At 40.4% G+C, this 19,899-nt stretch overlaps 3 protein-coding genes across 4 annotated transcripts; all 3 read right to left on the reverse strand.

Moving 5' to 3' along the window:
• Nucleotides 1-829: 829 nt before the first annotated feature.
• slc35e1 (solute carrier family 35 member E1) lies at nt 830-10,790 on the reverse strand. The gene is made up of 6 exons (XM_079350226.1): nt 10,391-10,790; nt 7,940-8,010; nt 6,721-6,858; nt 5,911-6,036; nt 5,578-5,823; nt 830-4,891 (listed from the first exon to the last, which is right to left on the reverse strand). The coding sequence occupies exons 1-6, from the start codon at nt 10,716-10,718 to the stop codon at nt 4,673-4,675; spliced, it is 1,128 nt and encodes a 375-aa protein (XP_079206352.1). The 5' UTR covers nt 10,719-10,790; the 3' UTR covers nt 830-4,672.
• A 389-nt stretch (nt 10,791-11,179) lies between these two features.
• Nucleotides 11,180-15,778, reverse strand: LOC306828815 (mediator of RNA polymerase II transcription subunit 26). 2 transcript variants are annotated; one of them, XM_079351506.1, is made up of 3 exons: nt 15,303-15,778; nt 14,097-14,171; nt 11,180-13,992 (listed from the first exon to the last, which is right to left on the reverse strand). In XM_079351506.1, the coding sequence occupies exons 1-3, from the start codon at nt 15,372-15,374 to the stop codon at nt 12,460-12,462; spliced, it is 1,680 nt and encodes a 559-aa protein (XP_079207632.1). In that variant the 5' UTR covers nt 15,375-15,778; the 3' UTR covers nt 11,180-12,459. The 2 variants fall into 2 exon arrangements, with proteins under 2 accessions (XP_079207632.1, XP_079207631.1); XM_079351505.1 differs by having other exon boundaries at nt 14,097-14,174.
• Nucleotides 15,779-16,541: 763 nt separating this feature from the next.
• On the reverse strand, nt 16,542-19,671 carry smim7 (small integral membrane protein 7). The gene is made up of 5 exons (XM_079351114.1): nt 19,505-19,671; nt 19,230-19,271; nt 19,081-19,133; nt 17,941-18,031; nt 16,542-17,350 (listed from the first exon to the last, which is right to left on the reverse strand). Exons 1-5 carry the CDS (start codon nt 19,528-19,530, stop codon nt 17,335-17,337), a joined length of 228 nt encoding a protein of 75 aa, XP_079207240.1. The 5' UTR covers nt 19,531-19,671; the 3' UTR covers nt 16,542-17,334.
• Between the last annotated feature and the right edge of the window lie 228 nt (nt 19,672-19,899).

Below are 19,899 nucleotides of genomic sequence, written 5' to 3' on the forward strand. Positions count from 1 at the left end.
ACTTCTTTGAAAACATACGTGTGGTTTCTTTAACGCATGTCATTACCCGCTCTCACAGTCTACCCAATTTCTACCTCCATGCTCTTTTTTTAAACAATTAAGTCAATCATATGGGAATGAGCAGGAAGTGGATAATGACTGAACTCCACCTTCATAAGTTCTCCACAGGATCCTTTTCCATGTCTGTACTGGATGTTTGCAGAAAGTCACACTGCATCATCAGCTCCTAACAGACGAGAATGAGCTGATTCAGGATTTCTTTGTCGTAGCTTGAAAATCCATCCTGACCAAAAATGCATTCAAAACGATTTCCTTTGATGAACGTTGATGTAACAATAATTGTTTTTGCCCAACGGGCGGCAGAAATAGACAGAAAAAAGACACAACTACACATTAACCAATTAAACTTAGATTTCTTGTGCCTAACTGTCATGTTGTTCTCCCCCATGTACAGCAGACAGTGTTCATCGCAGCACAGTGGGTTTGAATCCGACCCATGCCCTTTTCCACATCATCCTCTATTCTCACCTCTCAACATTTCCCGTTTCCTTTTCAGATGTCCAACAATAAAGGAACCTTTAGTCATTGCATTGAGTTTTTCAGAACAGTAGTTTGAATCTGTTCTTCACTGGGATTTAGGCTAAATAATTCTTAAAAGTCAAAAGTTACAAGTTTTCATTCAAACTCCAAAAATATATGATACTAGTGGAATATTTAGAGATATAGCACGTATGTGTACACGTCCTTCTCATCTGCACACAAAGGTTAACAGAAGCCACTGTTTTATATCAGGTCATTTTTAAATTACACTAAAGACAAAGTCAAAATGTTTAGTATTCCATGATGCATTTATTTTTCACAGACATTTAAAAATAGCGTTTACTAAACATAAGCAGACGAGACTGTGCAAAGCTGCACCTCTGTACAACGTAGTTGTACCTTGACACATAAATAAAAATCTATAAACATCAGTTAAGTAAAAATTCTGTCTGGAGATCCATGAAAGACGCACAAAATTATAATTATACAAGTTTTACAAAGTAACACCCCCCCTCTTCCTATAGTCATTTACATCTCAAGTACAACTTTTACAGGCGAGTCAACGTCCCAATCGACCCTTTTCAAAATGTAGAGTTCTCTAAACTCTACGTACAGAAAATAAACAATCATTAGGGAAACTCATAAAGTACAACATGTTGTAGTTTATGAATTTTTACATCGTTTCACCTGCAAACAAGGCCCCATGCTGCAACGTGTCAGCATCACAAAGATCAGACTGCTTTTGGCAACATGACGAAGGACAAGGACAAAAAGAAGAAAAGAAAACATTTATGTGATCCGGAAAGGTTGAACAATGAGTTCTTAGTCGTCGTTGCACTGCACTCTGGGACAGATGTAATATGTTGATTTTGAATCTACCGAGCATAGATTTAATCACACAGTGTTTGGGAACTCTAAGCGGAAGCTGCAAAATGACAGCGGAAAATAATTGCGTCATTTCTGCGTAATAAGTTTGTTTGGATGTTAAACTGCTGCTTCACATGAAATCACAATCATCAGCCACTTATAAAAACACCCAAATCTTATGTAGGGGTACAAGACATGTTGCATTCAACTCATCTTCTGCACCGGTCTGATATGAAGACTTAGTCTGTGTTCTGTTAGTTATCAGCTGATCTTGATCAAAGTGTGACAAGCTGTATTTAACAACATAGAAACATCTGTTACTTTAGCACTAAGGTGCTCCTCTGCATTCTCTGGACACCCTCAGTTTTCTCCTTCTGTAGGTAACAACCACTTGTGTGTTTCTGAGAGCGTTACTTACACACGGCTATAAGCCTCCATATTAAAGGTTTACAAATGCACAAGCTGTTAAAGGGAAGGTCCTTTGCGTCTCTGACCACTTCACAGGTTCCTTCACTGTCATCGGCCATGTCTAAATCTTTTACAGTGTTGCCACTCAGGGAATTTGTCTGCTGTGGTGTGAAGAGTTATCATATGATCACAGGTAATTTACATAGCTGCTGCTGCTGAGAGCAGGTGGACATTAAACTATAGCAAACATGCTGCTGTCATCATTCACCATCATTAACTGCTGTTTGGGCATCATGAGGAAAACTTTACTTTGTCATTTTATGAGAAATTATTGCAGAAAATGTCGATTAAAGAGGAAAATACTGAAAACATTAACATTGCAGAGATAAAGAGGAGGACGTTAAGGGATTGCTGTATCGGCTGAGGGGTTTGAATCAACTCCTTTTCTTATTTTTAAAGCTACACTTTTTTATGGAGTGTCTTATTAATGTAGTTTTATGTGGTTTACAATAATTGATTCACAAAAATCTACACGGATAGTAGCTCTGGGGCATTTTAAATACACTTGATCAAACCAAACCAGGGTTTCTTCTTTCAAGGACCTCGATGTTTTCTATCAGGAGCCCTACCTGCAGAAATGGTGATTTCTCGACTGAGCTGCTCTGGCTTCCAAAGCGCTCACAATTATCTCCTACAAAACATCTCAGCAGTGAGAGCTGGATTCTAAATGAAAAAAAAAAAACATCGTTTGACACCTTTGTCTCAAAGACCTCTGGTCTAAACTCTTCAAGATTATTCTAAATTTCAAAAAGCAGCTAAACATAACGCTCTATGAAAAAATAAAATAACGAGAATATAAGCAAACTCTCCTTGCTAACGTGTACAGCTGAAAAATATATATATGAGGCTATAACTGGAACTTATGCGCTGTTAAAAGTGCGTTATCCAACTAAATAACTAAGCAGAGTTTGAGATATAGATGGGCTACACGGCACACTAAGTAATGCAAAATGTCATATTGCTATGGGGAGCTCAGCTCAGTGTGCATCAGAGAGAGAGAAAGCTATCCTGCAAGGAGAAAAGGAAGGGCCTCAATAACTCCTCGAGTAGTAACAGGAGGCTTTTCTTTAGAAATGATTATTAGTAAATAATGTTTAGACACAGATGAATAATGACCAGGATTCCTTTTTCTTCTACATGAGCTCACAGTTGAATCTTTAATTGCACAAACCAAACGTTTGATATCATGAACGTCTGTCCTGACCTGTGACCGATGACCATCTGACACCAAAGACAGTTTGAAATCGTTAAAATCGACAGAGAGACACAAGCTGTGTAACGCATTCAGTTTTATGATGTGCAAATTAGAAACTGAGCCTCCAACTTAAAAAAAACCCACAAAACAAAACAAAAACAAAAACAAGAACAGAGCAGCTTTGGTTCAGACCGAAAAAGAAAAAGAAAAAAAAAAAAAAAAAAAAGGTGACAGGAGAAAAAAAAACATGTTGAAAATCTTTAAATATGAATAATAAAAAAATTACCAAGCCCATACGATGACATCTCAGCTACACTGACATGGTTAAAGTCACTAAGAAATGGGAAATGCCCTCTCAGCACTGAACAGATGTTTAAGGCTAAAATCTAAATTTCATGCTAACTGTTTATACTCTCGCTCCATGATATCAACTGAAATGGATCGATCTGTGAGAGGTCACTGACTGCTCTGAGTGACATCACTCATCTCACTCTTTGTTTTATAGAAAGATTATCTCAGGCTGAACACACCGGGGCTTTGTTTGTGCGTGTATTGTTGCATTTTAGAACAGCAGATTCAGTAAAAACTCTTGCTGATGAGAAGTGTGGCTGAAAGTTTACTCATCTATACAGGAAGTTCACAGCACACTGTTTTGCAGACGGTCTGAATGGATTTTGTTTTGTAACTTTCAGACATTTGTAATTTTGAACAACTCAGCAACTCAGAGTTAACAGCCGTACTAGTGAGGCTTTAATGTTGACGTGCTTGACCTTCATCAAGTTTAATATTTACCATGTCCAACATGTCAGTGTAGCATGCTAACATGCTAACACATACCGACTAATACCAAACACAAAGTACAGCTGAGACGACTGTAAATTGCTCGTCTGTCCACTCGTGTCCATATGTGCTGTCTGCATCGAGTTTCATTGGTAAATCATTTTAATCAGTGGGAACACGTTTTATAAGTTCATTGCTTTCACATCATTTCAGGAGCCTTATGAAGAAAAGTGACAATCCGACTCATGAAACTGTCAAGAACCAAAATAAGACCATTTCCACTGAGCTGCCTACATGACATGTCTCATCACTGTAGTTCGTTTCAAGGTAACTTTTGCACTAGATCATTACAGCGGACATTCTTCCTAAAAAAAAAAAGAAAAAAAAAAAAAGTTAACTAACGTACCAAAACAGTAATCGTGGGTTGTGGAAAGAGATCTCCAGAAAGCAAGGTGAAAATGAATCAGAACTAGCGTTTAGGATCTACTTGCTGTGGCACTTTTTTGTGTTGGGAGAAAATGGCTGAATCTGTCACCAAAGTGTCTGAAGCAGGTGATTTGACGTCTTCCCCCCTCTTGGACCCTCCCATACCGTCTGTACCAAAGTAATGAATGAATGCCAGAAAGTGAAGTTTGGACAGCGAGGGAGTGTTGGAGAGGTCACGTCACTGGCCTGGCATGCGGCTCTTCTCGTTCTTTCTACCCACCACCAAGAGCACTTGCCTTCAGTCTCGTGTGCGGGGTGAAAAGGACCCGCGGCAGGGAGGGCAGCTACACAGCAAATGTCTACGACAGCGAGCCCGAGCGAGGACGAAAGCCTCCTTCACACCACATACTGGTGGTTGTTTGTCGTGTAGGCCTGCCTGCTGTACTGGAAGTGGTCGGTCAGCACGTTGTTCCAGTTGTGCTGCTGCTCCCCGCCGTGGGGGAAAGGCATCGAGCCGTTAGCCTGGATCTTCTCCAGCGCCGGGTTGTCAAAAGACATCAAGTCCTCCTTGGTGCTGGGCAGCAGCTTCTTCTCCTTGTTGGCGTCATACTTGGCCTGATGACAGATGAGAAATTAATTTTATATGACTGGACGTCTTAGTGGCTTACCCCTCAACCCTGAGCCATGGCTGCACACTGATCGTAAATAGTCTGGATGGGTCAAACTTTTCCTCAACATAATAAAACTTCATTATTTACATTTCAGTGAGTGCTGAACAGCCGCTTGTTTGTAGGCAGATTGCCAAGCAGTTGACGGCTATTAAAAGAAAAGGTGAGCTGTCATGGATCTACAGGGCGCATAGTAACTGTAGGTTGCTATGAAAGCAAGCAGTTATGCAAACCCTGTTTAATGCATTTATTTAATAGACAACATCCAACAGGAAAAAGATGGAACTTTTCTTAAGAGCCACTTGAAATGCAACCCGATGTTTATAAACTCCCAGGATTCAGACAAATATTCTCTTCCAGTGTTGTAGTCAGAAAAAAAACAACTTTCCCCCAAAAAATGTATTTGTTGGAATCCTTCATCTTCATAAGAATACTTGGTTTGGCCGACAGGGACACTCATGTCTCTGGGTTGGAGAAGGAAAAATGTTTTCGTAAAATCTCTAATCTGTTGATATCTGCTCGTCATACGTACGTCAGCGTCGATGTTCTGTGACTGAAAACTGAAGGTTTATTTGTATTTATCTCTTTATTTGTATTGTATTTCTTCTTCAGTCCCTCGACGTGGGGACTCACCTTGTTGTAGAGGAAGACGCCCACGATGGCCGTCATCATACCGAGGACGTTTGTGGATGAGACCGGGTTGCGCAGCATTAGCAGGGAGATGCTAATGACCATGATCCTCTTGGTGGCATTGGCCACGGCGTAGCTTAGGGGGCTGACGAGGTTGAGCACGCTGAAAGCAATAACGTTCTGAGCGAAGTTGCAGAAGCCGCTGATGAGCAAAAGGACAAACGTGCTTGTCCAGCCCGAGATCTCCGACTGTGAGGAGAGACGGTTGGCCACGTTACGTTCAGGGTTACAAACGCTCCAAAGTGATGTTATAAAATGACTATCACTCATACTCACCAGGTCTCCATTAACGAGAAACACAGACAGATCCACCAGGACCCAGGTGGGCAGCATGAAGAAAACCGCATTGAAGCCCAAGACATTGAGCAGCCTCAAGTGGTGGATCCTCGTGTCCCGCAGCACCTTCACAGGAGGAAAAGATCAACTTTTAAATAAAAGGCAGAGTTACTACTGCACCAACCAACACGACAGAGATTCATAGTTCAGACTCTGTTCCCCGTTGACTCTGAACTTGTTCAATCAAATCAAGAGTCCACTCCACCAGAGGATTTTAAACTGAAAGACGCACTCCCTGTTCACCTAATGAAACGGTTAGTTTAGTGCAAACACAGTTTCCAGCGTCAGTGACGCTCCACAGCTTTAAACAAATGCAACAATGCAGTTGATAAAACAAAACAGGCCTGTTCCATGCGTCTCTCTTCAGCGAGGTGAAGTCTTCCTCACCAGAGAATCGGACGACTGAATATTCTTCATGAACATTTGTGTCATTAAAAACTCAAAGTTTGGGTTGCATTATGTGTACTGGATGGGAGATTTGTTTGGCAGAAAGCCAGATAGTGACATCCATCACAACCTAAAGCACTAAACAGACATTAGAGAGACACCATGGTCATCTAGTGGCAGGAGCAGGTATTGCATACTAACTAAGAAAAAGCATTTTAGGGACTGAACCTTTTTTTTTTTTTTAAACCATATAATGATAATAATGTTGATTAAAGTCACATCAAACTAAATAGCACCTTACACATTAAAGTCATTTTTTTAACCCCCAACATGTGCGGTGTGACGGCGTCGAGAACGAGTTACCTTTTTGGAGAAGATGTTCTGCAGAGAGAAGCAGAGCGTGGCGGCCAGAGCGCTGATGAGTCCTGAGACATCAAAGGAGAGCTCCGTCGCTGTGGCCAGCAGCACTCCACCGATGATGGGGATGAGCGACACGTAAACCTGTGACAGAGAGCACGCAGCCGGACAGTCAGCAGGAGAGCATACACATAACCGTTCACAAGTTTCTGTACACGCACGCACAGATCAAGACCAGCTGCATCATGAAACGCTCCCCTCAAATCCTTCTAAAATTCTTTAGAAAAGTTCTTACCGAGTCTTTTTGCACTACTACTTGGGGAAAAAAAAATCAAAACTGAGATGAAAGAAATCTAGTACAATTACTCTACTAAAAAGTCAACTACAATTTCATTTTTAATATCCAACTTTATTGCAATGTAAAACAGCTAATGCGATTACTATTAGCCTTCTCGTGATAGTCCATTAGTAATAAGTCCATTTATATTCGAGTACAACCGTTACAAATAAAGAGAGTGAAATCTGCAGCGTGTGCCTCTTCTTCAGGCGTTTAAGATGTCAATCACTAAAACATACATGAAAATAAATTAAGTGTTCCTCAAGTCCGTCGCTCAGATGTTATATTTGTTTTTTGTAGATTTTAAAGTGCCTCATTTCAGTACAGCAGCGCTCTGCTCCTCACACACAAACACGTCAATCGACACCTTCTGCCTCAGTCTGAGCTCGCAGACAGGAAGTAAACATGACAAGCTCATGACAGACTTGGAGGTTACCTTGACTGTTAAACGCTCCTATCAAATAGACTCAATATGAAACTCCAATGTTGATGAGCAGCAGACACTAACATCAGATTGATTTGACATAATAAGGAAACAGAGAATACTACTCAAGGTCATGTAAACCGTTTGTTCTTATAAAACTTGTTGTCCTTAAAAGCCTCACAGCTCAGAGTTCAGGATGCAAGGCTTTCTTTAGATCTCTGCTCTTGAAATGTTCTCCCACCTATGTGACCAAGTTTTTTTAAATCACCTGAAAGCAGTGTGTGAATTCAGAGATTAAACAGGTGAGTGTACACACACACACACACACACACAGATGGCCGTAATATGAGCTACAGTCGTGGCCAGCACGGTGCCACATCACCACTGCTGACTCTCAAACAGTGAGAATCAGGCTGACACAGAGCGGGCCTTGTGCCTCGTCTGCTGGGTCTAACCCCACTCACCTTTGTGGTTTGCTTCTCCCTCATGATTATTCTTGATAACAGCACAACCCATATCGGCATCGTGGCTTTGACTGTGGAGTACAAAAAGACAGAAAGGGGATATTGTCAACTGGGATTGTTTTCCTGGGCGAACACAAACAGCATTTAGCAGCAGCAGGACACCATGTGGAAGTATTAAGTGTCATAAACTGGCGTCAGAGGCAAGACAACACACCTTTGTCAAACACTCAACTTGTATCATTCAAATATTTATAAACCTCTGTATGTCGGACATGATCCTGGTTGTATGCTGATTATTACAAAAGGCTTTAATAAATTAGATAATGTTTGCAAACTTAAAAACCATGAAAAGTTGACAGAGTGCTGTCGAAAGTTGCTGGAAAGAAAGACAGACTGTTAATAGAGTGTAGTTAGTGAGGCCATCTAAACTTGGTAATAGAAGAAGAAACACTATAAACACCTACAAGGCTACAACTCTCAATTTGGCTGCAAAGAAAGACCAGCAGAGAAAGTTTAAGGGTCTAAAGGTGAAGAATGAATGATTCATCTTATCTTGTTACTTTGTAGTTAGGGCAACAAATCAGGGCTGGACAATCAATCGATATCCACATTCAGAACCTTTAACCAACATAATCTTGCCAATGACAAACATTTTCAGGGCAGAGTCACGTGACGACACGTCCGTTGTTCGGACACATTTTGTCTTTAGGGAAGATAAATTGTGACCAAAAAGAAGTCCAATATAAACACAGTTATGGATTTTCTACTTTAAAACTGAAATGTGTCCTTTTCATTTCAAGCGAAGGTTTGATTTCAGTTGTAAATATTCAATACATAACCAGAAAAATAGTTACAGATATCAGCACTCTTTCATTAGAAAAAAAAATCCCAGCTTTAATAGTTGAGTGTATTTACTGTGGAGTCAGCAAACAATGACGGCAAAAACAAATAATTGTTCATTAATCCTACCCGAGGTCAAATGTTCAATTAATCGTGATATTGATTTGAGGTCGTATCGCCAAGCCCGACTGCTAACGGTCAAAGCAAAAATTTCAGTTAATGTTATAAACTCAGCGTCCTGCACTGAATAAGGTCTGTTTTTTGAGGCTTTGGGTATAAACTGGTTTATAACACAATATCCTGAAGTGTTTATCTCCTAACATTTGGTTTATATTTTCTAGGACAGCTAAGGAGACGTTAAATGTTGTGAAGAGAGTGGGGAGGACATGCACTAAATGCTCGACTGGGAGTCAAACCAGAGACCAGTGTGTTCAAGACTGCAGCTTCAGTATGTGGTGCCTCATCTACCAAATGAGCTAAACCTCCAACACCTGTCAATATTCATCAAGTGCATTTGTATCACATGTTCAGCCTCAGCACACACACACACACACCAATATTTTAAACTGGTCTCAAATGAGCTGTCAGAGATGGAAGGTTATGAGCGTCTTGATTTAGAGAGGACTGGAGGATAAGACTTTAACTCATGTATAAAAACCGACCTTCATGGAGAACTACTGAATATATGTACTTCTTAGATCTGTAACACAAATAATAAAAAGGTTAAGGATAATGTGTCTGTGATGCCAGAACTCAAATCAGGCAGACATGCATGTGATGACTCTCATTTGATGCAAAAACATAAAAACTATTTTCACTTCACAATGAGTGACACTTAACTCGGATACACAGCCATGCCATAATAACTCTTTCACACTGCTTTAACGTGGTACAGAGGACGTCTATGTTGCTTCTTTCCTTATTAAGGTAAAATAGGGGAAATATATTCACAGGTTTGTACATATTAATCAGGTATAACGACAGTCCAGCAATTGTCTTATTATTGAACACATGTTTTACAACCTTCATTTTAAATAGAAACAGTGATTTTCAGTAACAGCTAGTTGACATGGCACACATTATAATCCCCTCATAGAGATGTTGTATAAGACTCAATTAGTTTGACATTGACAGCACAGTTTCAGTTAAACGGACCTAATTAAAGCCAATTAACTTTATTACAACAGCAGGTAACTTAAATTGAATCCATGTGGTTTCTTATTAGACATAAACGAAGGAGGACACTCCCATTCAGAGCAGATTGAGGAATGGACCCTCCCCTCTGCCGTAGTTTGTATATCCGCGATAATGAATTTGTCTAGCTAGCTAACAGTGCCACTTATTTATTTGTTGTTGTGGTTTAAAGCTGGACAATTAGAAGTTAAAGGTCGCGAGGACAGGTTTTAAATAATATGAACACGTTTCTGTTCCCCACAGAAAAACACAGAGTTACAGCAGTGACAATAACATAGTTAATGTCGGTGTCGCGGAGGTTGTCTCGAGTTAGCAGAGAAGCTAACATCAGCTGACACCATACAGACACATCATCAGGTTACCCTCACGCGCGCTCCAGGTAGCCTCACGTTATCACAATTATTCAAACACACTCACCTGTGTGCGCGTATGAAACAGGTACTTTCCAGATGCTGAAATGGGCAGACACGGATGCAAAGTATTTTCCGAAAGCTAAAGGCAGGATGGACCACCGGTAGTACCGGCTCGGCAGTTCGGTTTTGGGGACTCCCCAAGCCCGCAACAACGGCGGCAGGAAGACGACGATGGAGACGATGTGAAACAGAGAGACCGTGACCGGGTACGGGAATCCATTTAGGATGATCTTGTTGACGATGTTGCCCCCCGAGCTCACTGTGTACCAGCACACACACAGTAGAAATATCCGGATACCTTCCCTGACCGGGGGCCGGTCCGCCGCAGCCATCTTCCAGCGCGGAGTGACGAGTCACCGCCGGTGCGCTGCTGCAAACTCGAACCGTCAGATCACAAACGAAGAACACGCACAGCTTCCGGTTAACAATTTCAAGATAAAAGCATTCACGTATACAAGTAAGTTTCTAATTTCTGCGCTATTAAAATAGTGGAATTTTAACTTTCAAGGCTAAAATGAACCACTCTAAGCAGGCCATTACTAATTCAAATAAATACTATATATATATACACACATATATATATATATATACACACATATATATATATACACGTTTCAAACTTGTACAACAGGTGCATGAAAATATATTTATCTCCGAGTTGAACCATTCCCTGAGATGAACGTGATCAAATAAAATGCTTTTAGTTGAATTATTTGAACAGCAGACATAGCATCCTGAACTGTGGATTTGTGAATCATGCAACAAAGATAAAGAAAAGAACACAAACAGACGATCACAATTCCTTCAGTCTTTAATTAACACATAACACATGTCCACTTAAAATGGCAAAGTAGGAAATATGGTCTCATCTGTGTTCAGTCTCACACAAAGAGCTCATTTCTGTATTCCCCAAGTCTTTAGGGGGAAAAAAGTTTCCATAAGGCAAACAATATCTAAAAGGAATGATGTTAAGTACTTTATCCAGCATTTCAATTGATATCCCAGCTCCTCCTTACAGTACAAAGATGCAAGCTAGCAGTACTTACTGCTCTGCAATGTCAGTTTATATTTTACAACCTAAATAAACAGTAAAGGGAGAAGGCAAGTTTAAAATAAAATGAGTTAACAGTATTACAATTTCTCTTATGGAAAGTATTTCATGTGTTAAGTAGGATGGTGTATGAGCAGGAAGGGGCGGCTGCATTACCAAAACAATTTTGAGTCAGTGTGGTCTAAAAAAGTATCTAAATTTAAATTAAACATGAATGTTTAAAAGTAAATGCATATCTTTCATGGCTGTCACATTTCTCCCTCAGTGTGTAATGTTTTGTTTTAATACTTGTCTCTCTCAACTCAAGCTGTACAGTCACATCTGGCAGTTTCACAATTTGACCACAAAAAATTTTTTTTTTTGAATGTTCTGTGACAGCAGAAGTCAGTCCATTTTTCTTTCTGCTGGATTACACACTTGTATACTGCTGTCAGTACCACAGGTGCCTTGCAGAATAAGTTTCATGGCTCAAACACTTGCTAGTTCTTAACACTGATGTTATTATGATAGAAACTTTTTTGTTGATACACAGATTTGATGAAGACTTGAGAAAATACCAGCACAGACCTCATTGGTATATGTATGTTAGATTTGTGAAACAAACTAACAAAACTTGAACTTGGGAAAAAAAAATACTGCACTGTTAATTTATTGTGGGTAGATGCAGGAATCATATTCACATGGCAAACAATAAGATGAAGAAATGTAGTTCTGCCGTTTAATGTTGTGTCCTCCTCACCAACACAAACAGTGTCAGGTTTGGAAACTCAATCTGTACAGTAACTAAACACAGGACAACTTCATGATCAGATTGTGCATAGCCCCGTTTTTCTTCCTGTCCACACACATTGTTCAAAAACTCATTAAGAGCACTGAATACACACCTCCACACACAATGAAGCAGTCAGCACATTGACTCAACTTTTATCCAAAGGTGCGAAACACCTCATATATAAGTGCCTTCACATGCAGAGTTACTCTGCTGATGGACAATGAATACAACTTCCAACCAGACCTTGGTTTCAATCCAGACAGACGTACGGCAGTATGTTCAACTTGCTCTCATCTCCATGTGGGTCTAAAGACATGCACTCTGTCCAGTCATACCAAGTACCCTTTGTGTCATAGCAACCGTTAACACCAGACCAGTGTTGGGTGTGTAATCTGTTCAGGTCTTCATTGATGACCTCTCTGCTGACTCCCGGTAAATCCTTTGCTGGGAGTTCTGGTGCAAGCGTGTGTGTCTTCTTGGCATCTCTACTCTGGTGTTCTTCTTTTTTTATGAACTCTGTCATGAAAAAGTGAGCACCAGGTGTGTGTGTGCCCGATGATGTCAGCATGTTGCTTTGCTGGCTCAGGTACGACTGGATGATTTCGCTCCTAGACAGTTCTTTCCAATCCGTCTGCTGGAAGGGACTGGGAGGAATGGGCTGATTGTGTTTCGGCCTTTCAGTGCACTGGGATTCAGGGATGTGGCTCAGCCCGACCTCCTCCTCCTGGCAAGGCTCTTTAAGAAAGGAGGGTTTGATCTGCCCGGTCACAGGGTCAAAAGTCAGCCTCCTGTCTTTTAACCTGGCTGATTTAGAGCTTTCTTCTACAGAATGTCTGTCTGACTTCACAACAACACAATCCTTATGCTTGTAGTTGTGTCCTTTCCTTCTGCCTGTATTGCTAACAATGCTATTGTCCTCCACAGCGACACCATCACTGAAGGACGAGGTGTAGGAGTTGAGAGATGCATGGGGAGCCCTGCTTTTAGAGTCTGAATTTGCAGACCACGAACCTGGAACACAAATATTTAAAGGCTGAAGGGAAGACCCTGACACAGAGGTGTCATCTGAGCCAGGCCTCTGTGCTTGTGGTGCTGTTTGATTAGAAACAGCTTCCTGCTTTAAAGTTTCAGGACTGTGCAAGAAACCACGTGGGCTTCTGGGTTTATACTGTCCCCCAGAAGCAGCTTGCTCCTGTCTGGCATGCTGCTGCAGGACTGATGCCTTTAGCAAAGAAGAAGTGCTAGGAGGCTTGCTGTATCCTGGGGCACTTGGATGAGGTTTAACAGCATTGACTGGGATTTTATTTAGCCTGTTGTTGTCCAAAGGCTCAGGAATATCCCTATCTAAAGGCTGATGTGCATACATATCTGTAGAAATTTCAGAGCTACTGCTAATTCCATTGGTCGGCAGCTGTTTGGAGCATCGTATTTTATCATTAAGTGTCTTTTTGGATATCTTGGCTGGCAAGAGCTCTCCTTCTTTATGGTTTCCCTTTCGTTTTTTGTTGCTCAAATGTTCCATCCTAAGAGGGGAACAGTTGTTGAAATCGTTCCTGTTCTTCAACTCGGCCCCGGTTTTACCTGATGGTGGGGTAATGGCTTGAGTGGAGATGCAACCATTGGAAGACCATGATGCAACAGTGTGTCCCTTGGCCAACACCTCAACATTTCCTGGTTCAATAAGCTTCTGCCAGTTTCGCAAAAGCTTCTTGGCCCTTTTTGCAAGGTCTTCATTCTTGGTTTTCTTGCGGACATCGTTGACGAGTTTGCCGAGACGGGTTTCCTTGAGGAGATAGAGTGAGAGTGTTACAGAGCTGCTAGAAGTGGATTCAAATGTAAGTCCATATTAACTCAACCTCACATTTAATAGGTGCGAATGTAACCTACCTCCAGTGCTTCTTTGGTGATGGGATATTTCTCCAGAAAGGAGATCACCTCCATAACTACCACCATGTTGCATATCTGCTGAAAAGACATACAGATTTACATTGAAAATCCTGAGCCTTCATTATTATGTCTACATTATCCAGGTACAGTGTTTTTTTTTTTGTTACGTTACAATTGATCATCACAACGCAACAGCCTCAATTTGCATGACAGAGAAATGATTTGAATGGACTCTCATATGTGCAGCTGCATATCAACACACGAGGTACTCATACCGGTTTCAGGCACAGAATGAGTAAAGTTAGATTACATGCAAATATGTTTTTTTATTTTAATAGGAAAAAATATATTTAACAGATGTGTTAAAATAATTCTGTTGTGCACTGTTTAACATTTTAAAAGAAATACTCATCAGGTAAACTAGTTGTAAGCATCATGTGATTCTACTTGGAAGTGTTTGGATTCGCTTTGAATCTACAAGTATGACTGCATGGACATCCGACCTTCCTCTGTCTAGGTTGATTGTATTTAAATGGATTATCTTCTTCAACAGAGCTTGTCAATGGTTTTGTTTCCCCCTGACATGTATAAAGTGTTGTGCGTCTCTGCAGACTGAATCACTAGGACACACTCTGTCTCATAAGAATAAACCTCACAAAGACGATTGGCCTCTGTCTTTATCCGTATTCTCACTAAAATATTTTCCATTACAGAATCCCATAAGAAGACCAGATCAGACTAACATGTATGATAGATGACTAGAGATACACAGTGTAAACCTTTTACTCTTTGTAATAAGGATATTATCTCCCCATTGTTTAAACTGTGCTGTGACATAATGCTAAAACTCCTCAGTACTAAAAAGGTGGGAGTCGAGATATTTGTGATGACCTGATTTAACTAAACCCTAAGTGTCTGTCAGTGAAACAAGTTAACCTGTCAATTAATAACACTCCACCTAAATCAGTTTCACAAGCCTCCCAGACTAGAAGCACTTGAAATCTAGTGTGCAATGTAACGCTGGCCACCAGTAAGTAAAACCAGTCTGGAGTGCCTGCACACTGGTGATGTTAGCCGGCTAATTAGCAAGCAAATAGTGACTCACTATACCTACACAACACTACCCCCAACTGTGTCGACCCTTTGTGGCTCTACTGTCTGCCTGTCTCTACCTCCCTTCCATTGCAGACTAGCAGGTATACTCACATTGCTCTGGCCGTCGATGGCCTTTAGCAGCCGGTCCCTCATCACCTGCGGAGTGGCTGTAGCCGCTGTCATCTCCTGGCGGTGTCACGGGTCAGGACGGACTCAGACTGCACTCCCCCCCCACACACACCAAGAAAGGAGAGGCGATGGCTGGGGGAAAACCTGCAGGCACTTACAGGCTAGTCGGAAGCTCCTCTGTGTGTTCGAGCACCATGTTTATGATGCATTCGGATCTGTGTTGTGTTTTATTGTGTCGGCGACGAGCACGAAGCATCCTCCAGAAGATCGGCTACCCCCCTCGGCTGGTAGCCTTCTCCTGCTCGCTCCTCTCATCGGGCTTTTTGTGAAGCGCTGGCGCAGTGCATGGTGGGAGAATTTGACGTAATCGACTGATCACGTTGGTCGATGTTGTTCTCTCTACCATAGACTGTCTTCTCTACTTATGGACAATAGTGTTGTCTATCCTGCGAGGGTTTCTCATATTTTAATCACTTAGTTGGAGTAATAGTAGTCTACTAACCTGAAACAGTTTTTGTATTCATTCTGTTCGTGCTGTATAGGATATAAAAACATCTGTAAACCTGTAGTGTTTTTTGTATGTAGATAGAGTAAAATTGTTAAGGGAGTAATTTGCTTTATTTAATCTTCTGAACACACTTTTCCTGAGTAACGCAGTTTGTTCCACTTCATATATATCATATATACTCATATTCTTCATATATATAATGACAGTCACATATTGACGAAATATAAGCATTTAAGGAGGATGACTAAAAGGAAATGAAAAACATATTTAAGATTAGAAAAAAAAACATTTAATAAGATTGAGGATCTATATTATTGAGCAAAAATAAGAAGAAACAAATCAGAAAAGGCATAAAGGTTCAGGAATGGCTAGAAGATGTATAATTCACAACCTTAAGAGGCTGAGCACTTGCCCTTTACTAGTTTTATGATCCAAATTCCCTCTGACACAATTGTTCCCCACTCCTCACATTTGAAACTGACACTAAATGACTCCAATTACATGCCTTTTACACGCTACTGTACCTGCCATGGGATTCAATACCATGACAACTTGCTGCGTCTTAACTTAACCAAAATTACATAACTATAATGGGGAAGATTTAAAATTAAGACGTCTGCAGACGTCTCATCCTAAATAATGATGGGAAACAGACATTATACTGTATATTCATTTAAAAGTATATAATTGCAAGTCAATGAGCAGACATTAGATAAGAAAACTGTTTTTATTGTTAATAAGGAAACATTTACATAACAGTGCATAGACATTTACATACAGCTTGTGCCCCAGACCTCAGACATGTGTTTAATATCTGAGCGGGCTGCATTAAAAAATGTCTGTATTGATAATGCAATGCATCACAGATGGTGGGTAAATGGGAAAAACTTTTGTCACTTATCACCGACAGAGGAAATGCAGACTTCTTTAAGTGACAGTGGACATTTTGACTGATCTTGTTGAATCCATTTGAACTCTGACAGTATTTATAAACCAACTGTGTTTTAAATCTGTAAAGTGGTCGGCAAGAGCTTTGTTCCTGATCAGGGTCAGAGATCTCAGGAGAGAGAAGAGGCAAGACGCTTTGTCTGTTAAATTTGTCAATATACACTTGGATAGTTTTGACAAAGTCATTTTGGTCAAAACAAGTGTGTATAGAATGTACCAATGAAAGCAATTCTTTCAAAACATGAAAAACTGGTTGGGAACCACTGCTATACAGGCATATACAAGGGCAGGAGACAACACATGTACATGTGAGGTGGGAGTATTGGTGCAGTAACAGCTTTAACAACAGGTTATAAAGTAATAACTTCTGTAGGAAACAATATATCCAAGTAGTTCATAAACACCTGTTCCAACAGGAGCAGCTCTAAGCTTTGGGGTCTTTAGGTAAATGAAGCTTAATTACAGATTTAAGGGCCAAAAGAGCGACAAATAAACAAGTAGTCATAGCGTGCATGTTATCAGCATTCTGATAGACGTCATCCATCCCACAGATGTTGATCATGATCCAAACAATCTGGATGGAGAATTGAAAACATGCAGTCAATTAAAAAAGCAACACATTTACAGCAATTTATAGAACTTCTTTTAAAATACGAGGGATATATATTTGATGTTTAATAAATCAAACTGAGGCAGGGTTGAGGCACAAGGGGTCAGGATAAAAGGAAGAAAACTGAGCTTCATTACTAAAACAATGAATGAATGAGAATTTAACCCTGAAAACTGTATGATAAAAATGTGTGAAAAATATGTGCCTTCGATTTAAAAAATACTACAAAAGTCTTGAAAGACCAGCTCATTTTCCTTAACAACAGTAGATGTTTGACTTGACACTGCCAGAGAGGCAAAACAAAAACAAAATAGAAAGACAAAACACTCTTTTATTGATGAAGCTGATTCGACCATCTTTTTAAGACACAGCTGAGAACCAGAACCAAGAGAGCTCTCAGCCTATCGCTTTAAATAGATTCCCCTTCCCTATCTGTGGCACTCAATCCTGATCCTGGGATCTTTTGACAGGAGAAACCTTTAAAAATAAGTTGGTAGGGGGGAAGCAGAGTAAGGATTGAGTGTTCATTAAAAGAGACGACATTGAATACTCACAGGATCATGCAGAACATCATGAAGATGTTCCACAGGGCGATGAAGATCCGGAAGTATCGCAGGCTGAGTAAAAACTCTCGGATGTTGTCACCTGAATGACATCCACATGTTTAACAACACATAACATAACTACAGATACCTGAGGCCTGTACTATGAAGCAGGATTTGAGCTTAGCGAAGTAACTTCCGGGTTAATCCTGGGTTTTCAGTCCTACGAGGGTCGATTACTTTTACCTGGGTATATCACCACGGTAACTTATGCTGAACACCCAACATAACCTGCTCTGGAGCATGCTATGTTGGGTGTTAGAGATCAAACTGTAAGAGATCAAACTATAAAAATCTCTGCCCACTGACCAATCAGATCTTTTGATCTGATTGAGATCGTGGAGCTCCCGGATCTGATCGAGATGGGGGGAGGACACTTCATGAGTCCTGCATGATTTTATTTTAGAATACAGTCCGTTAAGTTATTGATTATTTTTCACTGATATCCTTCAACAGAGACTGAAAAAAAAAAGCACCGTAACATTTTAGTTGAAAATGTACAATTACAAATATTTTCTTGTGGCTTTGAATGAATGTTTAATGTCTCAAAGTCGCTCTGTTTGTGATGGACAGAGCTGCAGTTCAAATATAACTTCTAAAATCTGTTCTACTCTCCACCTTAAAGAGTCAGAGCAGAAACCGGAGTTATTATAGTCAGTTCTAAGGGGAACTAACGATGGAACAAATATAAACTGCAGTTTTTACGCACAGATTTTCCTTTTTCATTTGTCCTTCCTAAATTTGTTACTGCAGCTGTGTCTCTTGGGAGCCTGTTTGTCTTAATGTATTTATATTGTTAATATAGTTTGTAGTTTTTGTAAATATAAAGTTTGTAGATATGACGATCTGCTGACGGCAGACGCGGTAATGATTGCGATAGGTTAAATGACACTAACTCCGCCCCTTTAACGTGCTCTCTTGGCAACCCTGGGTTGATGGATCAGGTTGATAACCAGCTTCGTAGGACTGATAATCACGATCTCTTTTGTCAGGATTTGTTAAGCCAGATAATCCAAAGAGACCCTGGATATGTTGAACAGGCCCCCTGCTGTGACATGCACTGTCCTTCTCTGTCTCACACAAACACATCACCTGTTGTCGGTGCTCTCGACTCATCTCCAAATCCTTGGGACTCCTTCCTTTTGCTGCAGAAAAACATCCACAAAACAAACAGATTACAGGTTGATGTATTTTAAGAGTTTCGCTTCTCTTTTTTTTAGTTGACCGATTTAAATACTCACAGCTTGAAATTCAGCACAGCTCCTGCATTCACCAGTAAGGTCCTAAAGAACAAATTGGAGAGCTTATTGAAAACAGACTGAATATATACCCACAGTAACACTGTAATCTGTGTTTATTGACCATGGATTGAACAGCTGGAGAAGAGCAGGAACTAACACGGAGCTAGCTTGACATTTAGCTTGTTACGCTGCTAATAAACTAATGACAGAGGACAGTAACACATGGAGAAGGTGTTTAGATAAATCACAGATTGAAAAATATCAAATAAAATTACCCAAATATCAGTAGATCTCCGATCATTTTGTCCACATCACATTACAGTGACGCCTCACTTCCGTGTACGTCCACGCATTACAAGACAGTGACCAATAGAAACCGTGGGTTCAGACGTTGTCTTTGCCCTGCTGCAGGACTGTCAGGCTGCTCGGAGGCAGCGCGTGGGCTCCTCCTTTCCACTGGGGATTATTTTAAGAGTAGATAAAGTTTGGCAAAATGAGATGGGTTTTGAAACAGGACACAACTGTCCGATAAAACTAAAATTGGAAAATAACTAAACCAACTTTGACTTGCAAAATCAGTGACAGTAGATTAAGTTTTTTATTCTCTTCTGTAGATTATCAACAATAATATCGTGAAGGAACTTTCAAACCAAGGCGCCATCTAACACTA

The sequence above is a fragment of the Symphodus melops genome, assembly GCF_947650265.1.
Source record: "Symphodus melops genome assembly, chromosome: 8".
In the NCBI taxonomy this organism is placed as follows: domain Eukaryota; kingdom Metazoa; phylum Chordata; class Actinopteri; order Labriformes; family Labridae; genus Symphodus; species Symphodus melops.